Source organism: Oncorhynchus tshawytscha, linkage group LG14 (genome assembly GCF_018296145.1).
Source record: "Oncorhynchus tshawytscha isolate Ot180627B linkage group LG14, Otsh_v2.0, whole genome shotgun sequence".
Taxonomy (NCBI): Eukaryota; Metazoa; Chordata; class Actinopteri; order Salmoniformes; family Salmonidae; genus Oncorhynchus; species Oncorhynchus tshawytscha.
The window spans coordinates 35,901,857-35,927,431 of record NC_056442.1 but is presented as its reverse complement, the minus strand read 5'-3'; the positions used below and the strand labels follow the sequence as shown (position 1 = coordinate 35,927,431).

The 25,575-nt window shown below is 42.5% G+C and overlaps 3 protein-coding genes across 10 annotated transcripts in view; 1 reads left to right on the top strand and 2 right to left on the bottom strand.

Moving 5' to 3' along the window:
* LOC112267125 (dixin-A) overlaps positions 1–7,939 on the bottom strand; it is a 30,172-nt gene extending 22,233 nt beyond the window's left edge. For 2 of the 5 annotated variants that reach the window (XM_024445223.2, XM_024445224.2), the window contains exon 1: positions 7,314–7,938. In XM_024445223.2, the coding sequence (XP_024300991.1) occupies positions 7,314–7,336 (23 nt within the window). In that variant the 5' untranslated portion in view covers positions 7,337–7,938. Of the gene's footprint in view, positions 1–7,313 lie in introns of all 5 variants that reach the window. The other 3 variants (XM_024445221.2, XM_024445222.2, XR_006078839.1) reach the window with 2 other exon arrangements.
* A 2,143-nt stretch (positions 7,940–10,082) lies between these two features.
* Positions 10,083–13,464, top strand: nkapd1 (NKAP domain containing 1). Of its 3 annotated transcripts, none has more exons than XM_024445216.2 (6): positions 10,083–10,149; positions 10,635–10,711; positions 10,798–10,892; positions 11,575–11,727; positions 11,830–11,883; positions 12,010–13,464. In XM_024445216.2, exons 1-6 carry the CDS (start codon positions 10,119–10,121, stop codon positions 12,386–12,388), a joined length of 789 nt encoding a protein of 262 aa, XP_024300984.1. In that variant the 5' UTR covers positions 10,083–10,118; the 3' UTR covers positions 12,389–13,464. The 3 variants fall into 3 exon arrangements, with proteins under 3 accessions (XP_024300984.1, XP_024300983.1, XP_024300985.1); XM_024445215.2 differs by having other exon boundaries at positions 10,089–10,149; positions 11,537–11,727; XM_024445217.2 differs by having other exon boundaries at positions 10,109–10,199.
* A 506-nt stretch (positions 13,465–13,970) lies between these two features.
* Positions 13,971–25,575, bottom strand: part of LOC112267122 (leucine-rich repeat and fibronectin type III domain-containing protein 1) — a 132,922-nt gene continuing 121,317 nt past the window's right edge. For both annotated transcript variants that reach the window (XM_024445213.2, XM_024445212.2), the window contains exon 5: positions 13,971–15,800. In XM_024445213.2, the coding sequence (XP_024300981.1) occupies positions 14,885–15,800 (916 nt within the window). In that variant the 3' untranslated portion in view covers positions 13,971–14,884. The remainder of the gene's footprint in view (positions 15,801–25,575) is intronic.

Sequence of the window (25,575 nt, the reverse complement as noted above, 5' to 3'; positions counted from 1 at the left end):
ATGACAAGATACATTTTGATGTATCTTTACCCATCTCTACAGCCATTCACATTTTTATTCAAATATTATGGTCTCATTCGGGGGTTAATAATAATATCTAACATGCTTTGCAGGTGTTCATTTTTACCCTTCACATTAGCATTTTGGTCATTTAGCTTCTATAGCAACTTACAGTCAGTGCATTCAACTAATGTAGAAAGAGGTAAACAAGCACATTAGCACAGTGATAGCAAGTAAAACACTTTTTTTACCATTACTGAAAACGTTGTTGAGGTTAAAGGGGTACTTGCAAATGTATTTTGTATTTTGAATATTCAAGATACAATACTTGTATTTTAAATCAATGCTTTGCAAAAGTATTATGTATTTTATTTTAATACCTTGGTCTTCATGGTATTTTGTAATTGTATTTTGTAATTTTTGCCCATCTCTGCCTCTATTCAACATAAGACCCTTGGGCATAACATGTTGAAAAGAGGAGAGATGTTTGAACCTTTCTGCAAGATTGGTGGATGATGATGGATTGCATTTATGTATCCATATGTTACTTGGTGTGAAGAGGAATGTTGACATGAGTAATTAGACTCACATTACAACCTGTGTGTGAGATTAATGTCTGGTTTAATGTAGTGTTAGGATGGCATCTGTCTTTTTGCATTTAAATAAACAACATTGCATGACTAAATTTGAGGGCTGCGACGTATAACTGCCCTGGCTTGATCTGTCCCTTTTGCAATACTATGTAATTAGATGGACTTGGGGTTGCTATAGGGAAAGAATACTACACATTGTTTTTACTTTAAGGCAATTCCATGATAAAAGAGAAATGCTGAGAATTAGATTTTTCACTTAAAAATGTATGTAAAAAAAAAGAAGATTGTCAAATTAAACAAACTGTACAACTATGTTAGTGTTGGTGAATGGATAAAGGGTAGATAAACGTAAATTATATGGTAACAGAGTGATCGTGAGGTAACAGAGTGATGTTCAGTGGACATTGTTAAAAGTAGTCCTTGTGCATATAGTTATATGGTTTGTTTAACTTTGCAATCACTGGTTTTTATTTGACATACATTTTAAAGTGAGAAATCGGAGTCTCGGCATCACTCTGTTACCATGGAATTGACATTTATCTACCTTTTATCCATTCACTAACACTGTGAACAGAGGGAGATTAATGGGGGTTAATTGGGCCACAGGTGGGTCTGTATGTGCTCTCTTACTGTGCCTCAGCTATAAATGATTAATACTGTATGTGGAGGCAGGTACCATATAATGTTTGCTTATGTAATATGTAATTGAGTTGGTAGGGATGTATAGTAGATACAGTATGATGATGTGAATAGAAGAATAGAGAATTAGGTTATATACAGTGCATTCGGGAAAGTATTCAGACCCCTTGACTTTTTCCACATTTTGTAACGTTACAGCCTTATTCTAAAATTGATTCAATTGTTTTTTTCCCTCATCAATCTACACACAATACCCGATAATGACAAAGCAAAACAGGTTTTTAGACACATTTACATAAGTATTAGGTACTTATGTACTAATTACTCCTTTACTCAGTACTTTGTTGAAGCACCTTTGGCAGCAATTACAGCCTCGAGTCTTCTTGGGTATGTCACTACAAGCTTGGCAAACCTGTATTTTTTGCAGATCCTCTCAAGCTCTGTCAGGTTGGATGGGGAGAGTCGCTGCACAGCCATTTTCAGGTCTCACCAGAGATGTTAGATCGGGTTCAAGTCCGGGCTCTGACTGGGCCACTCAAGGACATTCAGAGACTTGTTCCAAAGCCACTCCTGAGTTGTCTTGGCTGTGTGCTTAGGGTCGTTGTCCAGTCTAAGGTCCTGAAAGCTCTGGAGCAGGTTTTCATCAAGGATCTCTCTCTGTACTTTGCTCTGTTCATCTTTCCCTCAATTCTGACAAGTATCCCAGTCCTTGCTGCTGAAAAACATCCCCACAGCAAGATGCTGCCACCACCATGCTTCACCGTAGGGATGGTTTTTATTTTATTTTATTTGTTTAACCTTTATTTATTTATGCAGGTCAGTTAAGAGCAAAGTCTTATTCCAAATGACGGCCTAAAGGCAAAAGGCAAAAGGCAAAAGGCAAAAGGCAAAAGGCAAAAGGCAAAAGGCAAAAGGCAAAAGGCAAAAGGCATCCTGAGGGACTGGGCTGGAATGAAAAATAAAACATGAAATACAAATATAGGACAAAACACACATCACAACAAGAGAGACACCACAACACTACATAAAGAGAGACCTAAGACAACAACATTGCATGGCAGCAACACATGCAACAAAGCATGGTAGCACCACAACATGACAACAACATGGTAGAAACACAACATGGCAGCAGCCCAACATGGTAGCAGCACAAAAATGGGAGCAGCACAAACATGGTGCAAACAGAATTGGGCACAGACAACAGCACAAAGGGCAAGAATGTAGAGACAACAATACATCACGCGAAGCAGCCACAACTGTCAGTAAGAGTATCCATGATTGAGTCTTTGAATGAAGAGACAGATATAAAACTGTCCAATTTGAGTGTTTTTTGGGGCTCGTTCCAGTCGCTAGCTGCAGAGAACTGAAAGAGGAGCGACCCAGGGCGAACCAGTGCTTTGAGGACCTGGAACAGAATGTGACTGGCAGAACGGGTGTTGTATGTGGATGATGAGGGCTGCAGTAGGTATCTCAGATAAGGGGGAGTAAGGCCTAAGAGGGTTTTATAAATAAGCATCAACCAGTGGGTCTTGCGACGGGTATACAGAGATAACCAGTTTACAGAAGAGTATAGAGTGCAGTGATGTGTCCTATGAGGAGCATTGGTGGCAAATCTGATGGCCGAATGGTAACATCTAGGTATTGGCCAGGTGATAAGGCCAGGTTTCCAGGTTTCCTCCAGACGTGATGCTTGGCATTCAGCGAAAGAGTTCAATCTTGGTTTCATCAGAGCATAGAATCTTGTTTCTCATGTTCTGAGAGTCCTTTAGGTGCCTGTTAGCAAACTCCAAGCGGGTTCTCATGTGCCTTTTACTGAGGAGTGGCTTCCGTCTGGCCGCTCTACCATAGAGGCCTGATTGGTGGAGTGCTGCAGAGAATTTTGTCCTTCTGGAAGTTTCTCCCATCTCCACAGAGGAACTCTAGAGCTCCGTCAGAGTGACCATCAGGTTCCTGACCAAGGCCCTTCTCCCCAATTGCTCAGTTTGGCAGGGCGGACAGCTCTAGGAGGAGTCTTGGTGGTTCCAAACTTCTTCCATTTAAGAATGATGGCGGCCACTGTGTTCTTGGGGACCTTCAATGCTGCAGACATTTGGTACCCTTCCCCAGATCTATGCCTCGACACAATCCTGTCTCTGAGCTCTACGGACAATTCCTTCGACCTCATGGCATGGTTTTTGCTCTGACATGCACTGTCAACTGTGGGACCTTATATAGACAGGTGTGTGCCTTTCCAAATCATGTCCAATCCATTGACTTAACCACAGGTGAACTCCAATCAAGTTGTAGAATCATCTCAAAGATGATCAATGGAAACAGGATGCTCCTGAGCTAAATTTTTAGTCTCATATCAAAGACTCTGAAAACTTACTGTATGTGAATAAAGTATTTTTGTTTTTATTTTATTTTATTTTTTGCTAACATTTCTAAAACGCTGTTTTCGCTTTGTCAGTATGGGATATTGTGTGTAGATTGATGATGAAAATGTTTTATCTAATCCATTTTAGAATAAGGCTGTAATGTAACATTTTTGGGAAAAGTGAAGGGGTCTGAATACTTTCCGAATTCACTGTACCATCATACTCAGGAAGTTTGGAAAATGTTCTGTCATAAGGGGCCTACTTTGATGATTCTACTGAGCTACAGAGAAACAAGGACAGCCGGTCACTGTGGTCTGGTCACCATCTTATCTGATTCTACTGAAGTGATTATCCCTAAGTACTCCACTGCAACTCATTTCAAATCATCTTGGAATCAGAACTGCAGGCAAAGACGTATGAAGTACATGCCAACCAATGTTCTGTATAAACCACTCTTATCACGGAACTGCCCTTCCTTTGCCCTGGGTGCAGTTTGTTATAGCTACATGTGGTCATTTCTGTGGATTTCCCTTAAAGGATGTACCCTGCTGATCTGTTGTGCCAACTGAAAAAACAACATACTGTAGAGATACCAAAATTAGCCACTGAGATTAGCAAGAGATGAGCTTCACTTCAGCATATCTGGTCTTTGCATGTCTTTTGTAATCCCTTTATTTTATATTATTTAACCTTTATTTAACCAGGAAGGGCTCATTGAGATTAAAATATATTTTTCAAGAGCGCCCTGGCCAAGATAGGCAGCACCAAGTCATTACAAAAAAAATTACAGACAGACAACATGAAAAACTACAAGTAATCTAGTAAAAACCATTGAATACACAAGAGTATAAAACAGCAAATTAAAAACATTGACAGGTCAGGGAATCAGCCTGAAAATCCTTCATCCGTGATTTAAAAACACCAATCGGGACAAGTTCTTCCAGTTTAAAAGTATTTTGTAAGGTGTTCCAAGACAATGGAACAGAGGACATATAAGCCCTTTTACCAAATTCAGTTCGGACATTTGGAACAGTTAGCAAGATAAAGTCCAGCGAATGAAGAGAGTACCCACCACATTTCTGAACAATAAAAATGCACAAATAAAAAGGTAGTAAACCCAAAATGGCTTTGTAAATAAAAGTATACCAGTGGCTGAGCCTACGAGTGACTAGAGAAGGCCAGCCAACCCTGGTATACAAAGTGCAGTGGTGCGTAAGGGTTTTGCAGTTTAAAATAAATCTCAAAGGGACATGGTAAAGAGTGTCAATTGATCTCAAACACTGAGCGGAAGCATTCATATATAAAATATCCCCATACAGCTGAAGTAGGAAGTTTACATACACTTAGGTTGGAGTCATTAAAACACATTTTTTCAACCAATCCACAAATTTCTTAACAAACTATAGTTTTGGAAAGTCGGTTAGGACGTTACTTTGTGTATGACACAAGTAATTTTTCCAACAATTGTTGACTGAGAGATTATTTCACTTATAATTCACTGTATCACAATTCCAGTGTGTCAGAAGTTTACACACACTAAGTTGACTGTGCCTTTAAACAGCTTGGAAAATTCCAGAAAATTATGTCATGGCTTTAGGAGCTTCTGATAGGCTAATTGACATAATTTGAGTCAATTGGAGGTGGACCTGTGGATGTATTTCAATGCCTACCTTCAAACAGTGCGTCTTTGCTTGACATCATGGGAAAATCAAAAGAAATGCCTGAAGGTACCACGTTCATCTGTACAAACAATAGTACGCAAGTATAAACACCATGGGACCATGCAGTCGTCATATTGCTTAGGAAGGAGACGCGTTCTGTCTCCTAAAGATGAACGTACTTTAGTGTGAAAAGTGCTAATCAATTCCAGAACAACAGCAAAGGACCTTGTGAAGATGCTGGAGAAAACAGGTACAAAAGTATCTATATCCACAGTAAAACGAGTCCTATATCAACATAACCTGAAAGGCCGCTCAGCAAGGAAGAAACCACTGCTCCAAAACCGCCATAAAAAAGTCAGACTACGGTTTGCAACTGCACATGGGGGAAAAGATCATACTTTTTGGAGAAATGTCCTCTGGTCTGATGAAACAAAAATAGAACTGGCCATAATGACCATCGTTGTGTTTAGAGGAAAAAGGGGGAGGCTTGCAAGCCAAAGAACACCATCCCAACCATGAAGCACGGTGGTGGCAGCATCATGTTGTGGGGGTGCTTTGCTGCAGGAGGGACTGGTGCACTTCACAAAACAGATGGCATCATGAGGAGAGAAAATTATGTGGATATATTGAAGCAACATCAAGACATCAGTCAGGAAGTTAAAGCTTGGTCACAAATGCGTCTTCCAAATGGACAATGACCCCAAGCATACTTCCAAAGTTGTGACAAAATGGCTTAAGGACAACAAAGTCAAGGTATTGTTGTGGACATCACAAAGACCTGACTTCCGTCCCATAGAAAATTTGTGGGCAGAACTGAAAAAGTGTGTGTGAGCAAGGAGTACAATCCTGACCCAGTTACACCAGCTCTGTCAGGAGGAATGGGCCAAATGTCACCCAACTTAATGTGGGAAGCTTGTGGAAGGCTACCCGAAACGTTTGACCCAAGTTAAACAATTTAGTATTTGCAAGAAGCAATGCTTCCAAATACTAATTGAGTGTATGTACACTTCCGACCCACTGGGAATGTATTGAAAGTAATAAAAGCTGAAATATATAAATCTCTCTCCTATTATTCTGACATTTTGCATTCTTACAATAAAGTGGTGATCCTAACTGACGGAAGACAGGGAATTTTTACTCGGATTAAAGGTCAGGAAAAAAACTGAGTTTAAATGTATTTGGCTAAGGTGTATGTGAACTTCCGACTTCAACTGTATAAAATATAGTAAATCCTCTTGAAATAATAAATGTTTTTACCTCATATCCATATCTGTCTTCAATATAACTGAATTGCTTTATATTTTCAATATTATCTCTGAAAGAGGATGACATGCACACATTCAAGACCTGTGGCCTAGTTTTACAGTATAATGTCATTTGTTTGTTCACTGTCAATTTATTTTGGGTTAGAAATAAAACCTCCACTATGGTGGGCAAATATAAAACAGAAATTATCCTAATCTCTGGAACTAAATACTATATAACACTAAAACACAATATGAGATTGGACATGCTCATATACAGTGTGATGCTAATCAGTCTGATCAAAGTAAATCTGAGATGTGAGCCAATCTGCAAATGGAAATCACAGCAATGCCAAACACTGTAGTTAGCTGTTGCTAGGCAATGTCACACATCCAGCTCACATAGACTTCCAGACAAACACCTACACGGACGCACAGTACCCATACCAAAGAAACACACACCCACACCTACATTCAGACAATAGCCGACAGCCCAGCCCTAAAATGATGTGAACTACTCAATTTCTACAAGGTATCACACTATGATTAGTTTCTCCAACACGTGTAATATATATCTATATTGTATGAACATAAGATAATATTGATTAGACAAAGAATTTACATCTCCTTCTAAATGACATAGTGCTTGCACTGTATCGAGGTGTCATAACCACTCCCGTCACGTCAAGGTAGCAACATGTAAAGACAATGAACAAACACTGCATTTCTATAACCACTGATTGTAACAATGAGAGGGAGAGAGACAGTGTTATGTAAATAAAGAGATATTGCAAATAATTTGTCAAATCCAACTCTTACCATTTCATCTGTTTGGCTCCCATGCTGGTTTGTTGCACTCTTAACCTCAGATTCAGCCTCTGCCCTGCATGTGGGTGATGCTGCCCTAGTCAGTCAGAAACATAGCCCCAAAACAGACCCAGCAGCAGGGGTGGGAGCAGCACTGCCAACACTAAACCAGCGGACTGAGCCTCCACGTCGCACACACTACTGTGTTCAATCTGCAATAACAGCTAACAGTGTGTTCAAACCTTCTCCAGCATATTCCTTACATACAGCTAGAAATCCTAACCAACAGCTCTGGACTCTTCTCTAAATCACTCCCTGGAAGAACCCAATGGAAATCCTGGCTCAATCCCCCCAGCCCCTGGCAGAAGGAGAGGATTGGTGTTCAGGCTCACCAGCGGCTGCCTAGTTTTTCAGAACACACTCCCCCTGTGGCTGAGCTCACCAGCTCCCATTCACAAACACAATGTTTGTGTTCTTTCTAGAGGAGAATTCCTGCAGCTCTCCTCCTCCATATATTTTCTCCCTTGCTTTCTCTCCCTCAGCCTATATCTCCCTCCCTCCTCACAGTCTTTCTCGTGTTCAGCCGCACAGGCTTTTTTCTCTGTCCCTTGTTCTTTCAGTGAGCAGCAGGGCTGTCAGACATAGCTCTGGCTGAGTGTTTACCCTCCCCCTCCCACTCTCTCTTTCTTACCTCCCCCTCCCACACTCTTCCCCTCTCACTAGAGGAGGAGGGGGCCTGTATGTTCTGCTAGCTGAAATGGGGCATATCTCCTTTACATTGGTCTGCTAAGCTACAGTATATTCTAGGCTAACACTGTGTGGTATGTGGTTTTCAACTGAGCCATTTTTGGCTGACACAAAATCACAGGTTTGTATGAAGCCACGTCAAACAAGTTGAAGCATGTGTGAGTAATGATATATTATCTCAGTCAATAACTTGAACAACCAGATCGAGGACACTGGGCCATATAATGCTTAAGCATTGATAATAATAGTATTTTAAAGCTATAATGATAGCATGTCACATCAACTCTATGATTTGAATAAATAAGTATATGTTTTCTATTAGATCAAATACTTACAACCTGAGTTTAAAGACATTTATTTTATATCTGGATTTTTGGATTGGAGACAGATAGGGCACTTGCACAGCACAGTATTATCAGCCTGACCAAAACTGTGGGAAACTAGGATCATCTATGGTTTGAATAAGGGAGGCAATGAAGACAAAAGGCTTTGTGTGACATGGAATGCTAATGATATGTATTGACTCTTTTGGGCCATAGCAGTAGCAGCAGGCAGAGAACAGTGGAAAGGGATCGAGTTGTTCTTGTAACGAAAACTAAGTATCATATTTTCTACATGCCTTGTAAACAACAGGTGTAGACGAACAGTGAAATGCTTACTTATGCGTCCTTCTCCAACAATGCAGAGTTAAGATAAAGATAAACAATTAAATACAAAATGTAAATATTGACAAGAGGAAAAAATACACAGTCAATAATGAAAAATAACATGGTTATATACAGGGAGTACCAGTACCGAATCTATGTGCAGGGGTACAAGGTAATTGAGGTAGCTATGTACATATATGTAGGGATAAAGTTACTAGGGAACAGGATAGACAATAGACAGTAGCAGAAGCGTACGTGGTGAGTGTGAAAGTGTGTGAGAGTGTGTGTGTGTGTTGGGATGTCAGTGTCAGTATGTGTGAGTGTGTGGGTAGAGTCTAGTGTGTGTGTTCATAGAGTCAGTGCCAGAGAGTTAGCGCAGAAAAGGGTCAATGCAGGTAGTACGGGTAGCCATTTGATTAGCTATTTAGCAGTCTTGTTTAGCAGGCTTATGGCTTGGGGGTAGAAGTTGTTCAGGGTCCTGTTGGTTCGAGGCTTGGTGCACTGGTACTGCTTGTCATACGATAGCAGAGAGAAAAGTCTATGGCTGAGGTGGCTGGAACCTTTGACACTTTTCTGTGTCTTTGTCTGACACCGCCTGGTATAGAGGTCCTGAATTGCAGGGAGCTCGGCCCGAGTGATGTACTGGGCCGTATTAATCACAGTCTGTAGTGCCTGCGGTCGGGTACCTTGCAGTTGCCATACCAAGCGGTGATGCAGCCAGTCAAGATGCTCTCAATGGTGCAGCTATATAACTTTTTGAGGATCTGAGGGCATCCCTTGACAAAACTGGCTGTTGATGTTATATAACCCATACCTTGCTACCACCCTAAGCATCAGTTAACAATAAACAGTTTCTCAAACACAGCTCATTGCTATCTGTTTTATATTGTGTACATAACAATATGAAAGGTGTATCACACTTCTATTTACAAAAGTAGTGCAACAGTTCACAATGCAAAAGACTGAGGACATTCTCTCAATGCTGCTTAGCGCCTACTCTGAAAAGTTACTGATGGGCCTTCTGTGTCATTGTGTGTCAAACCATCTGTGCTCATTAGAAAGTATGTTATTGTTAGAAATACAGTCAATCATAATAGGCTACATAACCTACTACAGGTAATCATTGCATTTTATCCAGATGATATCAGCCAAAAAGACCTAGGTCTGATTAATAGAGTGGATTGTGGCTAGTGAGAGGCCATGTAGCTTGGCCTTTTAGAGCCATTTCCAAGTGAGAACAACTGGCTCAATGAGTGAATTTGTGCAGTATTTCAATCACCACATCCAACCACCTCTTGGGGCCCTCAACCAATTTTTTTACCTGGATACCAATGATTGACAGACACATGGCCAATCAGCGTCCAAATTGCCATGTGACGTGACGAGCCCCACATAGGCGGGATTATGCAGCAGGATATTACGCATGTGGTTCATCTGCTACACGCCACAGACAGGCAAGTCAGCTGTTTGTGTGGTTTTAATCGTAAACGTTAAAGATCGAACGGTAATTCTGGTTAATACATATTCAATCAAGTTTAGAATTAGCGATATACGATTCATATCTTGAGTTTATTTCTTATCTAGCAAAGCTTTTGTTGATAAAAGTACCCGTTCGTTAACGCTAGCCAGTTGTAGCTAGGTTGTTGTGATAGTAGGAAGTACGCAAAATACACACTTACAGTTGTAGACAGCTGGTTAGCAACACGTTTAGCTAGATAGCTGACTTGTCACGGACTGTTTTTGTGCAACCCATTACAATTGAATGGAGCGCTGGTGTATACAAATACACCCGCCTTGCTAAAAGCACCTGGCTAGCTAGCTAGCATCCACAACTTCTCCAATGCACCTGACCTGTTTGCAGTGTGATCCCAGCATGTTGCTGTCAATGTAATTCACAGTGTTGTGTGTACAGTACCTTATACCTTTTCTCTACTTGAAGGTGTCATCATGTCCAGGGTGCCGATGGGCAAGGTGCTGCTGCGAAATGTTATTCGTCACACAGATGCCCACAACAAGGTGTGAGTGGGGGAGTTAACTAATCGGTGTGTGTGGCTTTGCACTCTCCTGTGTACTCTCCTGATGATAGATGTTGTCTGTTTCAGATCCAAGAGGAGTCAGAAATGTGGAAGTTGAGGTGGATGGAGAAGGGTCCGTCCACCAGCCACAGACCGATGCCACCATCTTCAAATCCATCCAGGTCCGCTAACTGTTCCAGCATTGAAGTAGTGTAGCCTTGGGTAGACTGATACATCAGCCGGTGATGGCAAGCTAACACTATGTACCGTCTGAGACTTATTTGGAGAATGTAAAACCATATAAACACGTGCATGAGCTCGGCTAATATGCATGCATAGGTGATAGAAGTTTGAACGCACTTAAGTTACTATCGCTTTGACAAGTTGGTTTAACAATACTTACCTGTGGATATAGGTTATTGTCTCAGATTTTAGCTGCATAAGGACCAACCACCCAGACAACCGGTAGAATAACTTCAAATGTAATTTTATTCAGCATTCTGGCTTGCAGAGGTCCAGAGAGGAGCCTTTCCAAAAATGACATTGTCTCAGACGGTACATAGCCTTAGTGTTAGCCTGATACATCAGCAGGTGATAGCTAGCTATTTTAGGCTGTATCCTGATTCACCACCCTTTTCCCAAAGTGTGCACTTGCACACTTTCAGTCCTGGATTTCAAAGCATTGTATTTGTGTAAATATTGGTTGGAGGCAGTTTCCACCATTGTTAGATCCATGATGGGAAGTGTGCAAGTGTACATTTTGAGAGTAGGGTGGAGAATCAGGATGCAGCCTTACAATAGTTTATAAGTGTGTTAAATGGAACAGGTTGATAGACATCAGAATTGGAGTTCACTATTACTCAGGAGTCACATGCACTGTGATCGCGTGGAGGATGGGTCTGTAGATAGACTGGGAGACCGGCTGCGGAGAAGAGAACACAGCTCTGGCCAGGATGAGAGGGAGGCACGCTACTGGACCAAGGAACTCTATGACTTCGAAGCCAATGATCCAGACAGGTGCATACCTTTTCTATCTACAACTCTGTAGAAATATAGTCTTGTGTCGATGACATGCTATGAAAGGTGGATCTCATTGGTAATGTGCATGTTTCTCTACAGATGGGGACACAGCGGTTTTAAGGAGCTATACCCAGAGGAGTTTAAAAGTGACTGGTATGACATGAACTGCATTAACATGAAATACCATGTCTCATAACAGTAGTAGCTGTAGTAAAGATCTCACTATTTGCTTCGATACAAGAAATGTTGCATTTTATAATGCCTGATTTGTCTTTTCAGGGAAAGAGACCGTGGGGATGATCAGAATGGGCATTGCAGAAAGAAAAAGACTAAGTCCAGACTTAAAACAGCCAAATCAAAACATCTGAAGAAGTCCTCCAAGAAGAAGAAGAAGAAGAAGAAGAAGAAAGAGGAAAATAGGACCGGTGAGTCAGATGGTGAGTCCAGCAGCGACAGTGTCAAACAGAAGATGAAAAGCAACAAGAGCAAACATAAGAGGAAAAAGAGTGAGAGAGAGGAGGAGAGCAGCTCAGAGAAGAGAGGGAGAAGGAGGAAACGACAGATGGACTCCCACAGAGACTCAGGACCAGAGTCACACAAGAAGAGGAAAAACTGGAAAGCAGGAGCGGACAAATCAGAGGACAGTTCTGAGGATTGAACCTTTTTCCATTGGTAGCCAGTAACCTGTAACTTCATACTGCTCCCTTTCAGTTGCCTATCTTAAAGCTTTCACAGTTACACCCCACTTCCACATGAGTCCAATGTTTCCCATTAGATTTCTTGTGAACATGGCCATAACCATAGCTAGATAAGTTTGTGATTTATCCAATGACAAGACAACTGAGGAATTGGCTAAAGTACAAATACAACTTTTGAACAGACCTACTGGCAGGGAAAAGCATATTGTTCTTCGCTTTACACCTTTCCTCTGCAATACTCTTTTGTGTTGTACTTCTTTCTGTGTACTGCTGAGCACAAACCTGTCTTCTCCTCCCCTTGGGCATTCTTCACAGTAATACCTCCTCTTCTATTACTGGTTCTGTTCCAGCTGCAGTGCTCAGATAGTGAGCTGACACTGCACAAATATGGACTCAGAAAAGCCACCTCATGACAAACTGACTGTGGAGCCATGTCTCATAGTTAGTGTCCAGGCTTTACTTTAGCTGTTATATTATGGAAAATTTTCATTTTATGCAGATTTCCCGACTAATTATGACAATCTCTTCTGCTTTTTTAAAATTCAGTATTTATTTTTTTAAACTTTTGTAATTTATGGTAGTCAGAATTTCATGGAATGTCAGGACAACATTGAAAATAAAATGCATATTTGTTTGTAAAAATGTACTCTGGTTATCACACCACACATTTAGACATATCACATACATCTCATGTATGGTTTTGAATACAGGATATCTACATGACTATCATTCACTATTCTCAGTAGGCCTATAGCCGTTCTATTCCATGACCATGTATATTACTCTTTATGCATCCAATTCTACATTAAATATTGCTTCCATATGGCCCTTTGGTTGAATCCTTCATGTGTACCATGTACAATAGAACATTGTGTTATTGGTGTACGGTTTCCCTCTAGTGTTCAGTTTCTACAGTTCTCACTGTAGATGCAATGTGCAAGAAAATGGAATAGATGAACACTGAATGAGAATGTCTACATTTCTATATAAACTCTTTTAATAAAGAGACCTGCTGAAAAAGGTGCTATTGTCTAAACCAGGTTTGAGTTTCATTCAACGTAGAGAGCAGGCCACTGCTAGAAAGCTAGAAAGTATCTTTTCAATTTCATTCCTTTCTAGTCATCACTCTGTACAAGGTTAATTTATTATTTAGTGAAAGGGCTAGAAGGCCTACAGTATCTACTATCCTAATGTTATCTATGGTCTGTTGTCTTCACCTGGTGGCTCAATCAGTGTAGTACACCCTGAGGATTTATTTACTCATGGCTTCTTTTTCAGAATAAAGAATTTATTTGCGACAAAACAATACTTTTTCCGACCTGATGTTTGTATACTTTGAAACAGCTTCCTTTGAGTCCATTGAAGTCTCCCACATATGTTTGTCTCAACAGGCACAAGATATATCTTAATATGTATTTCATATATGATGAGATATGCCTTAATGCATATAGGACTTCTCACTGATCCATGCACAAGCAGCTTTCATGACATTGATGAAAGGATCCAGGATCACCATAAGAAAAGGACACAGTGCACAACCGGTACAGTTAACCCACACAAAAAATTTAATACCCTCTCATGAGGGATAAGTGGTCCAAACCTTGTCATACTAAATAGGGAGAAGTGTGATGACACAGGTTTTTAATGTAAGAACTTGTGGCCAACACTCAAATGCTCAGTAAAAAGTTGTGACATATGACTTACTTACATAGTACACATACACCAATGTTTTTAATATACTTCTATATGTATTTTTAGTTAACTTTTTATCTAGACCAGCCAGATACAATACCGATTAATATACAGTCACATCAGGAACAATACCTAGTAATATCATTGAGTCCAACCAGCATTGAGGAGTCCACAGGTTTTTCAGGTCCATCCTCTCTATGCTAACATTTGAAATCGGCATGTGTATAGTTCTATAATCTTTTTATTACTGTATAGACTGGTGTGATACTTGTCCTCGTATCGTCGTGTCTTCGTGTGCAAAAGTCTTTGAAAGAACCCAAAGGATGATCAACATACAGGATACCTGGTTGTTCACTTTACACTGTGATGTTTGTTTTTTAACATTAAATGGAAAACTCACATTTGCCCCACCCCTTGGCATGTAAAAAAATCTAAGCAACACTCCCCATGAAACAGGGGGAAACCATGATAGAAAGTAAGGTTTATGACTACAGTGAGCAGCATCCTCCATTTGTACATATTTTAGAATAAGGCACTGCTGCATAAAATAATGAAATTACCAACAACTCTCTGTCTCTCTGGGAGTATGAGGGGAGGCAGGATGAAAGGAGACTATGTTCTTCTCCAGCAACTCTCTCTGAGAGTCTGTGTGTGTATGCATGTAACTTTATTTGCTAGATGTGTAAATGTGTATGTGTCAAACTGTTGGTGTGTGTCTGTGTGTTTGTGTGTGACAGCAAGCCAGAGAGGCCAGGTTGCATCTCTTACACTGTGCTCTCCAGCATCCATTCAGTGCTGCTGAAAGTGACTCTCCGGTTGGCGAGCGGTGAGGACTCCACGTTGAGCTGGTTGGTGGACTTGTGCCGCCTCGTCCGCGCTCTGCGTGGGTAACTGTGGCTCTGAAATATGGAGTAGTCTCCACCGTCAAAGCTGAACCTGTGCCTAGTTCGTGCCAGCTCATTATTAAACCCCATGTTGGCCAGGGCGCTCTTCTTGTCCTTGAGCCTGGGGGCCTCCTTGGTGCCGGCGTTGGGGCCTAGGAGACACAAGGACATGGTGGAGCCCGTCAGGCTGCTGTCTGTCTGTGTATCCTCCGATGGGGGGCCAGTTCCAGAGCACTGGACGTCCAGGCTGGTCCTCTTCATCTTGTCCGTGGGCAGGGGGGGCAGCTCCACTTCCTGGATGGCCATAGTGGTTGGAGGGGTGTCCCACTCCCTCTTGTCACTGTCCACCTTCAGCACCAGGGCCATGCACTCCTTGGCTGCCACCGGTTGGGCTTCTCTCTGGTGGCTGTCCTCAGCAGGTTGCTTGGAGGTGGAGCGCTGGAGTCTGTGCTGGCTGCCGTTGGTCTGGGAGTGCATGCTGGAGCTGACCTTGGCCTTGCTGTCCTCGAGGCTGCTGTGCGCCTTGTAACGGATCATGAGGATGATAATAAACACCAGCACTGAGGCCACAATGATGCCGCCAATGATAATTATCATGGTGCCACCCAAAAACTGGCTGTGGATGAAGCGACACTGGCTGACCTCGCTGGCCGTGTGGAACTGGACACAGCCCACCACGCGCGTGGCCGTCAGAGAGGTGATGCCGTCGTCGTACACCGCCAGGACACACAGGTCATACTCCCGGCCCGCCGCCAGGTCGTTGATCAGGAAGGTCTTACTGGTGGACGGGATCATTCTGTAGAAAAAAGGAGAAGGAATAAACAGGAGTGGTGAAGGTTAGCTTTGCCAGGAGAATTTTGACTGCCCCCCTCAATTACCACCAATATACTACTGTATGGAACAAAACCATGTCAGACACAGTGTCACACTGCATTCTCATTAACGGCATGCACATGAGAAAGTAAAGTAAAGACGACAGTGCTGACACTTGACTTCTAGACATGGTGACAGCGAGAAATGACTCCTCAACATGTTATGTACAGTATACTATGATGGTAAAGGTTAAAAAGCAAGGTGACAAACAAGGTAGTGTGGAGCATTCACACATATATACTGTATATACAGTTGAAGTCAGAAGTTCACATACACCTTAGCCAAATACTTTAAACTCAGTTTTTCACAATTCCTGTCATTTAATCCTAGTAAAAATTCCCTGTCTTAGGTCAGTTAGGATCACTTTATTTGAAGAATGTGAAAAGTCAGAATAAAAGTAGAGAGAATATTTATTTATTTATTTCTTCCACAAGCTTCCCACAATAAGTTGGGTGAATTTTGGCCCATTCCTCCTGACAGAGCTGGTGTAACTGAGTCAGGTTTGTAGGCCTCCTTGCTGGCACACGCTTTTTCAGTTCTGCCCACAAATGTTCTATGGGACTGAGGTCAGGGCTTTGTGATGGCCACTCCAATACCTTAACTTTGTTGTCCTTAAACCATTTTGCCACAACTTTGGAAGTATGCTTGTGGTCATTGTTCATTTGGAAGACCCATTCGCAAGCTTAAACTTCCTGACTGATGTCTTGAGATGTTGCTTCAATATATCCACATAATATTCCCACCTCATGATGCCATCTTTTTTGTGAAGTGCACCAGTCGCTCCTGCAGCAAAGCACCCCAACAAAACGATGCTGCCACCCACATGCTTCACGGTTGGGATGGTGTCATTCTGCTTGCAAGCCTCCCCCTTTTTTCTCAAAACATAACAATGGTCTTTATGGCCAAACAGTTCTATTTTTGTTTCATCAGACCAGAGGATATTTCTCCAAAAAGTACCCATGTGCAGTTGCAAACCATAGTCTGGCTTTTTCATGGCGGTTTTGGAGCAGTGGCTTCTTCCTTACTGAGCGACCTTTCAGGTTATGTCGATATAGGACTCGCTTTACTGTGGATATAGATACTTTGTACCTGTTTCCTCCAGGATCTTCACAAGGTCCTTTGCTGTTGTTCTGGGATTGATTTGCACTTTTCGCAACAAAGTACGTTCATCTCTAGGAGACAGAACGCGTTCCGCCTTCCTAAACGGTATGACGGCTGTGTGATCCCATGGAGTTTATACTTCCGTACTATTGTTTGTACAGATGAACATGTCAGCATTTGTGGGTCAGCATTTGTGGGTTCGATTGAAGGCTCAAAATGGCCAGAAACAATAACTTTCTTCTGAAACTCGTCAGTCTATTCTTGTTCTGAGAAAAGAAGGCCAAAAAACTGAAGATTTTGTACAACGCTATGTACTACTTCCTTCACAGAACTGTCTCCAACCAGAATAGAAAGAGGAGTGGGAGGCCCCGGTGCATAACTGAGCAATAGGACAAGTACATTAGAGTGTCTAGTTTGAGAAACAGACGCCTCACAAGTCTTCAACTGGCAACTTCATTATATTGTACCCGCAAAACACCAGTCTCAACATCAACATTGAAGAGGCGACTCCAGGATGCTAGCCTTCTAGGCAGAGTTCCTCTGTCCAGTGTCTGTGTTCTTTTGCCCATCTTAATCTTTTCTTTTTGTTGGCCAGTCTGAGATATGGCTTTTTCTTTGCAACTCTGCCTAGAAGGCCAGCATCCCGGAGTTGCCTTTTCACTGTTGATGTTGAGACTGGTGTTTTGCGGGTACTGTTTAATGAAGCTGCCTCCAGCTACAATAGTAATTCACAACATTAACAATGTCTACACTGCATTTCTGATCAATTTGATGTTATTTTAATGGCCAAAAAAATTGCCCTTACACCGTCTGGAGGTGTGTTGGGTCATTGTCCTGTTGAAAAACAAATTATAGTCCCACTAAGCGCAAACCAGATGCAATGGTGTATCACTGCAGAATGCTGTGGTAGCCATGCTGGTTAAGTGTGCCTTGAATTCTAAATATATCACTGACAGTGTCACCAGAAAAGCATCCCCACACCATCACACCTCCTCCTCCATGCTTCACGGTGGGAACCACACAATGCGGAGATTGTCCGTTCACCTACTCTGTGTCTCGCAAAGACACGGCGCTGGAATCAAAAATGTCAAATTTGGACTCATCAGACCAAAGGTCAGATTTCCATTGGTCTAATGTCTATAGCTTGTGTTTCTTGGCCCAAGCAAGTCTCTTCTTATTATCGGTGTCCTTTAGTGGTGGTTTCTTTGCAGCAATTCGACCATGAAGGCCTGATTCATTCAGTCCCCTCTGAACAGTTGATGTTGAGATGTGTTTGTTACTGTCACGCCCTGACCTCAGAGATCCTTTTTATGTCTCTATTTGGTTCGGTCATGGTGTGATTTGGGGTGGGTATTCTATGTTCTATTATTTGTATTTCTATGGTTTGGCCGGGTAGGGTTCTCAATCAGGGACAACTGTCTATCGATGTCTCTGAGAACCATACTTAGGTAGCCCTTTTTCCCACCTATCTTTGTGGGAAGTTGACTTTGTTTATGGCACATAGCCTTTAGCTTCACGGTTGTTTTTGTATTGTGTATTGTTTATTGTTTTTGTTGGCGTCATCCTAATAAAAAAGAATATGTACGCTCACCACGCTGCACCTTGGTCCTCTTAATTCGACGGCCGTGAAAGAACGTCCCACCATAAACGGACCAAGCAGCGTGGTAAGGAGGAGCAACGTGTTCAGGATTCATGGAATTGGGAGGAAATCCTGGATGGGAAAGGACCCTGGAGGCAGGCTGGGGAATATCGCCGTCCTAAAGAGGAACTGGAAGCAGCTAGAGCTGAGCGGCGGCAATTTGAGGAGGCTAACCATCGAAGCAGGCACGAGAGGCAGCACACGGGGAGTGTGGCAGAGCCAGGATTCAGACCTGAGCCAACTCCCCGTGCCTACCGTGGCGAGCATGTGACTGGTCAGGCACCGTGTTACGGGGTGATGCGCACGGTGTCTTGAGTGAGCATTCACAGGCCGGTGTACTCTGTGCCAGCGTCCGCATTTTCCGGGTGGAAGTGGGCATCCAGACAGAATGGGTTGTGCCAGCTCTGCGCTCGAGAACGGCAGTGCGCCTCCACGGCCCAGTGTATCCGGTGCTTCTGCCAAGGACAAAGCCTTGACCAATGTCTCCCCAGCGTGGTGAGTCCTGTGCCTGCGCCTAGAACTAAGCCTCCTGTATGTCTCCCCAGCCTGGTGAGTCCTGTGCATGCTCCCAGAGCTAGGCCTCCTGTGTGTCTCTCCACTCCAGTGATGATCCATGGTAAGAAGCCTCCAGTGATGATCCATGGCACGAAGCCTCCAGTGATGATGCAAAGCAGGAAGCCCCAAGTGATGATCCATGGCATGAAGCCTCCAGTGATGATCCATGGCACGAAGCCTCCAGTGATGATCCATGGCAAGAAGCCTCAGGTGATGATCCTTGGTAAGAAGCCTCCAGTGATGATCCATGGCACGAAGCCTCCAGTGAGGAGTCATGCAAATTGGATGCTGTTTTTTTCTGGATCAAACGCGCCAAAAAGATGGACATTTTGGATATACAGTGGGGCAAAAAAGTATTTAGTCAGCCACCAATTGTGCGAGGCCTGTAATTTTCATCATAGGTACACTTCAACTATGACAGACAAAATGAGAAAAAAAATCCAGAAAATCACATCATAGGATTTTTTATGAATTTATTTGCAAATTATGGTGGAAGCCCCATAATTTTTAAGTGGGAGAACTTGCACAATTGGTGGCTGAGTAAATACTTTTTTGCCCCACTGTATATGGACGGAATTAATCGAACAAAAGGACCATTTGTGATGTTTATGGGACATATTGGAGTGCCACCAAAAGAAGCTCATCAAAGGTAAGGCATGATTTATATTTTGTTTCTGCGTTTTGTGTAGCGCCTGCAGGGTTGAAATATTATTTCTCTCTTTGTTTACTGTTGTGCTATCATCAGATAATAGCTTCTTATGCTTTTGCCGAAAAGCCTTTTTGAAATCTGACATGTTGGCTGGATTCACAACGAGAGTAGCTTTAATTTGGTATCTTACATGTGTGATTTAATGAAAGTTTGAATTTTATAGTATTTTATTTGAATCTGGCGCTCTGCATTTTCCCAGGCAATTGGCCAAGTGGGACATTTGTGTCCCGCCTATCCCAGAGAGGTTTTAATTAAAGAAACGTTCAAAGTTCTGAAAATGGCGCTCTGCATTTTCCCAGGCAATTGGCCAAGTGGGACATTTGCGTCCCGCCTATCCCAGAGAGGTTTTAATTAAAGAAACGTTCAAAGTTCTGAAATTATCCGGATAGACTGACCTTCATTTCTTCAAGTACTGATGGACTGTCGTTTCTCTTTGCTTATTTGAGCTGTTCTTGCCATAATATGGACTTGGTCTTTCACCAAATAGGGCTATCTTCTGTATACCACCCCTACCTTGTCACAACACAACTGAATGGATGAAATGCATTAAGAAGGAAAGAAATTCCACAAATTAACTTTTAACAAGCCACTACAGTTAATTGAAAGATATTCCAAGTGACATCCTCATAAAGCTGGTTGAGAGAATGCCAAGAGTGTGCAAAGCTGTCTTCAAAGCAAAGGGTGGGTACTTTGAAGAATCTCAAATATAAAATATATTGTGATTTGGTTAACCATTTTTTTGTTACTACATGATTCCATAGAGTGGCAAGAAAAAGTATGGGAACCCTTTGGAATTACCTGGATTTATGCATAAATTGGTCATAACATTTGATCTGATCATTTGATCTGATCTAAGTCACAACAATAGACAAACACAGTCTAATACAAATTATTGTATTTTTTATCTATATTGAATAGATCATTTAAACTTTCAGTGTACGTTGTAAAAAGTATGTGAAACACAACCAAAATGAACAGCAAATGCATTCAACAAATGTGTAGTCACAAGCTTGACGTAATCATTGCGTGCTTTGAATATGGAACCAAATACTAAACTTGACTACTTTAATACACGTGAATTTGTTCCAATACTTTTGGTTCCCTAAAATGGCATGAAAAGTTAATTGAATGATAATGACTTCTCCAAAAGCTAATTGGAGTCAGGAGTCAGCTAACCTGGAGTCCAATCAATGAGACAAGATTGGAGATGTTGGTTGGACCTACCCTGCCCTATAAAAACACTCACAAAATGTGAGTTTGCTATTCACAAGAGGGATTCCCTGATGTGAACCATGCCTCAAACAAAATAAATCTCAGAAGACCTAAGATTAAGAATTGTTGACTTGCATAAAGCTGGAAAGGGTTACAAAAGTATCTCTAAAAGCCTTGATGTTCATCAGTCCACGACGGTAAGACAAATTGTCTATAAATGGAGAAAGTTCAGCACTGTTGCTACTCTCTCAGGAGTGGCCGTCCTGCAAAGATGACTAAAAGAGCACAGCGCAGAATGCTCAATGAGGTTAAGAAGAATCCCAGAGTGTCAGCTAAAGACTTACAGAAATCTCTGGAACATGTTAACATCTCTGTTGACGAGTACGATACGTAAAACACTAAACAAGATGTTTATGGGAGGACACCATAGAAGAAGCCACTGCTGTCCAATAAAAACATTGCTGCACGTTTGAAGTTTGCAAAGAGCACCTGGATGTTCCACAGCGCCACTGGCAAAATATTCTGTGGACAGATTAAACTAAAGTTGAGTTGTTTGGAAGGAACACACAGCACTATGTGGGGAGAAAAAAAGGCACAGCACATGAACATCAAACCTCATCCCAACTGTAACGTATGGTGGAGGGAGCATCATGGTTTGGGGCTGTTTTGCTGCCTCAGGGCCTGGACAGCTTGCTATCATTGACAGAAAAATGAATTCCCAAGTTTATCAAGACATTTTGCAGGAGAATGTTTGGCTATCTGTCAGCCAATTGAAGCTCACCAGAAGTTGGGTGGTGCAACAGGACAACGACCCAAAACAAATAAGTAAATCAAGAGAGCAGTTCACACCAAACATCCCAAGAATATTGCTGAACTGAAACAGTTTTGTAAAGAGAAAAGGTCCAAAATTCCTCCTGACCGTTGTGCAGGTCTGATCCACAACTACAGAAAACGTTTGGTTGAGGTTATTGCTGCCAAAGGAGGGTCAACCAGTTTTTCACATACGTTTCCCAATAAAGACATGAAACATATACCTGTTTGTGTGTTATTAGTTTAAGCAGACTGTGTTTGTCTATTGTTGTGATTTAAATGAAGATCAGATCAATTTGTATGGCCAATTTATACAGAAATCCAGGTCATTCCAAAGGGTTCACATACTTTTTCTTGCCACTGTATGTGTTATTTCATAGTTGTGATGCCTTCACTATTATTCTACAATGTAGAAAATAGTACAAATAAAGAAACACCCTTGTGCCCCTGCACATTGACTCTGTACTGGTACCCCCTGTATATAGCTTCGCTACTGTTATTTTATTGTTGCTCCAGACCCCCGAACAGGCCCTCATCCCTGTCATTTGCAGGAGAAAGAGACAGAGATTTTGTGGAAGGAGATCTGGGTGCCTTGGATCAGGCGATGAGTGGCTAATTTCCCTATGCCCTCTGTACTACTGACCAACGTACAATCCCTGGATAATACATTGATTGAGCTAAAAGCACGTATATCCTAACAATGGGACATTAAAAACTGTAACATCTTACAGTATGTTTCACAGAGTCGTGGCTGAACAATAACATACAACTGGCGGGTTATACACTATCGGCAGGATAAAACAGCAGCCTCTGGTAAGACAAGGGGTGGCGGTCTATGTATATTTGTAAACAAATAAAAAACTCTCGATCACCTTTACTCGACACACAGAGACACATACAAAGTCCTCCCTCGCACTCCATTTGGCAAATCTGACCATAATTCTATCCTCCTGATTCCTGCTTACAGGCTAAAATTAAAGCAAGAAGCACCAGTGACTCGGTCAATAAAAAGTTGGTCAGATGAAGCAGATACTAAGTTACAGGACTGTTTTGCTAGCACAGACTGCAATATGAGCCGGGATTCTTCCGATGGCATTGAGGAGTACACCACATCAGTCACTGGCTTCATCAATAAGTGCATCGATGACGTCGTCCCCACAGTGACTGCACGTACATACCCTAAACAGAAGCCATGGATTACAGGCAACATCCGCACTGAGCTAAAGGGTTGAGCTGCCGCTTTCAAGGAGCGGGACTCTAACCCAGAAGCTTATAAGAAATCTCGCTATGCCCTCCAACGAACCATCAAACAGGCAAAGCATCAATACAGGACTAAGATCGACTCATACTCCACCGGCTCTGACGCTCGTCAGATGTGGCAGGTTTTGCAAACTATTACAGACTACAAAGGGAAGCACAGCCGAGAGCTGCACAGTGACACAAGCCTACCAGACAAGCTAAATTACTTCAATGCTAGCTTCGTGGCAAGTAACACTGAAACATGCATGAGAGCATCAGCTGTTCCGGACGACTGTGTGATCATGCTCTCCGCAGCCGATGTAAGACCTTTAAACATTCACAAGGCAGCAGAGCCAGATGGATTACCATATCAAATCCAATCAAATGTTATTTATCACATACACATGGTTAGCAGATGTTAATGCGAGTGTAGCGAAATGTGGGAACAGCAGACTGGGATAAGGATTGATTGAATATGTCCGTAAAGCTGGTCTGCGCATGTTCTGAGGATGCGGCCGGGGATGCTGTCTGGGCCTGCAGCCCTGCGAAGGTTAACATGTTTAAATATTTTACTCACGTTGGCTGCAGTGAAGGAGAGCCCGCAGGTTTTGGTAGCAGGCCGTGTCAGTGGCACTGTATTGTCCTCAAAGCGAGCAAAGAAGTTGTTTAGGAGCAAGACATCGTGGTCCGCGACGGGGCTGGTTTTTCTTTTGTAGTCCGTGATTGACTGTAGACCCTGCCACATACCTCTCGTGTCTAAGCTGTTGAATTGCGACTCCACTTTGTCTCTATACTGACGCTTAGCTTGCTACACTGTTTGTATTCGGTCATGTTTCCGGTCACCTTCCCTTGATTAAAAGCAGTGGTTCGCGCTTTCAATTTTGCGCGAATGCTGCCATCAATCCACGGTTTCTGGTTGGGGAATGTTTTTATAGACGCTGTGGGTAAAACATCACTGATGCACTTGCTAACAAACTCGCTCACCGAATCAGCGTACTCAACATATCCCAGTCCACGTGATCGAAGCAATCTTGAAGCGTGGAATCCGTTTGGTTGGACCAGCGTTGAACAGACCTGAGCACGGGGGCTTCCTGCTTTAGTCTCTGTCTATAGGCTTGGAGCAACAAAATGGAGTCGTGGTCAGATTTTCCGAAAGGAGGGCAGGGGAGGGCCGTATATGCGTCGCGGAAGTTAGAATAACAATGATCCAGGGTTTTGCCAGCCCGGGTTATGCAATCGATATGCTGATAGAATTTAGGGAGCCTTGTTTTCAGATTAGGTAACCTGCCTAAGTAACTACCGACCCGTAGCACTCAGGTCTGTGGTCATGAAGTGCTTTGAAAAACTGGTCATGGCTTACACAGTGTCCCAGAAACCCTAGACCCATTCCAATTTGCAACCCGCCCCAACAAATCCACAGATGACGCAATCTCTATTGCACTCCACACTGCCCTTTCACACCTGGACAAAAGGAAAACCTATGTGAGAATGCTATTCATTGACCACAGCTCATTGTTCAACGCCATAGTGCCCTCAACGCTCATCACTAAGCTAAGGACCCTGTGACTAAACACCTCCCTCTGTAACTGGATCCTGGACTTCCTGACGGGCCGCCCCCAGGTGGTAAGGGTAGGTAACAACACATCCGCCAAGCTGATCCTCAACACACGGGCTCCTCAGGGGTGCATGCTCAGTCCCCTCCTGTACTCCCTGTTCACTCATGACTGCATGGCCAGGCACGACTCCAACATCATCATCTAGTTTGCTGATGACACATCAGTGATAGGCCTGATCACCGACAACGACGAGACAGCCTATAGAGAGGAGGTCAGAGACCTGAAACCTCTCCCTCAACATGATCAAGACAAAGGAGATTATTGTGGACTAAAGGAAAAGGAGGACTGAGCACGCTCCCATTCTCATTGACAGGGCTGCAGTGGAGCAGGTAGAGATCTTCAAGTTCCTTGGCGTCCACATCACCAACAAACTAACATGGTCCAAGCACACCAAGACAGTCGTGAAGAGGGACAAAACCTATTCCCCCTCAGGAGACTGAAAAGATTTGGCATGGGCTCTGAGATCCTCAAAATATTCTACAGCTGCTCTATCGAGAGCATCCTGACAGGTTGCATCACTGCCTGGATTGGCCTCCGACCGCAAGGCACTACAGAGGGTACTTTTTATTTCATACTTTTTTTAGGTATTTCTCTTAAAACTGCATTGTTGGTTAAGGGGCTGTAAGTAAGCATTTCACTGTAAGGTCTACACCTGTTCTATTGTGACAAATAATTGTTTTTATTTTATTTGAATGAGTAGGTGTGTCCAGACTTTTGGTACTATATACACACACACACACACACACACATATATATATATACACACATACACGTCACAACATCTGGAGGGAAGGACAATGCAGGCTTCTGACCAAAT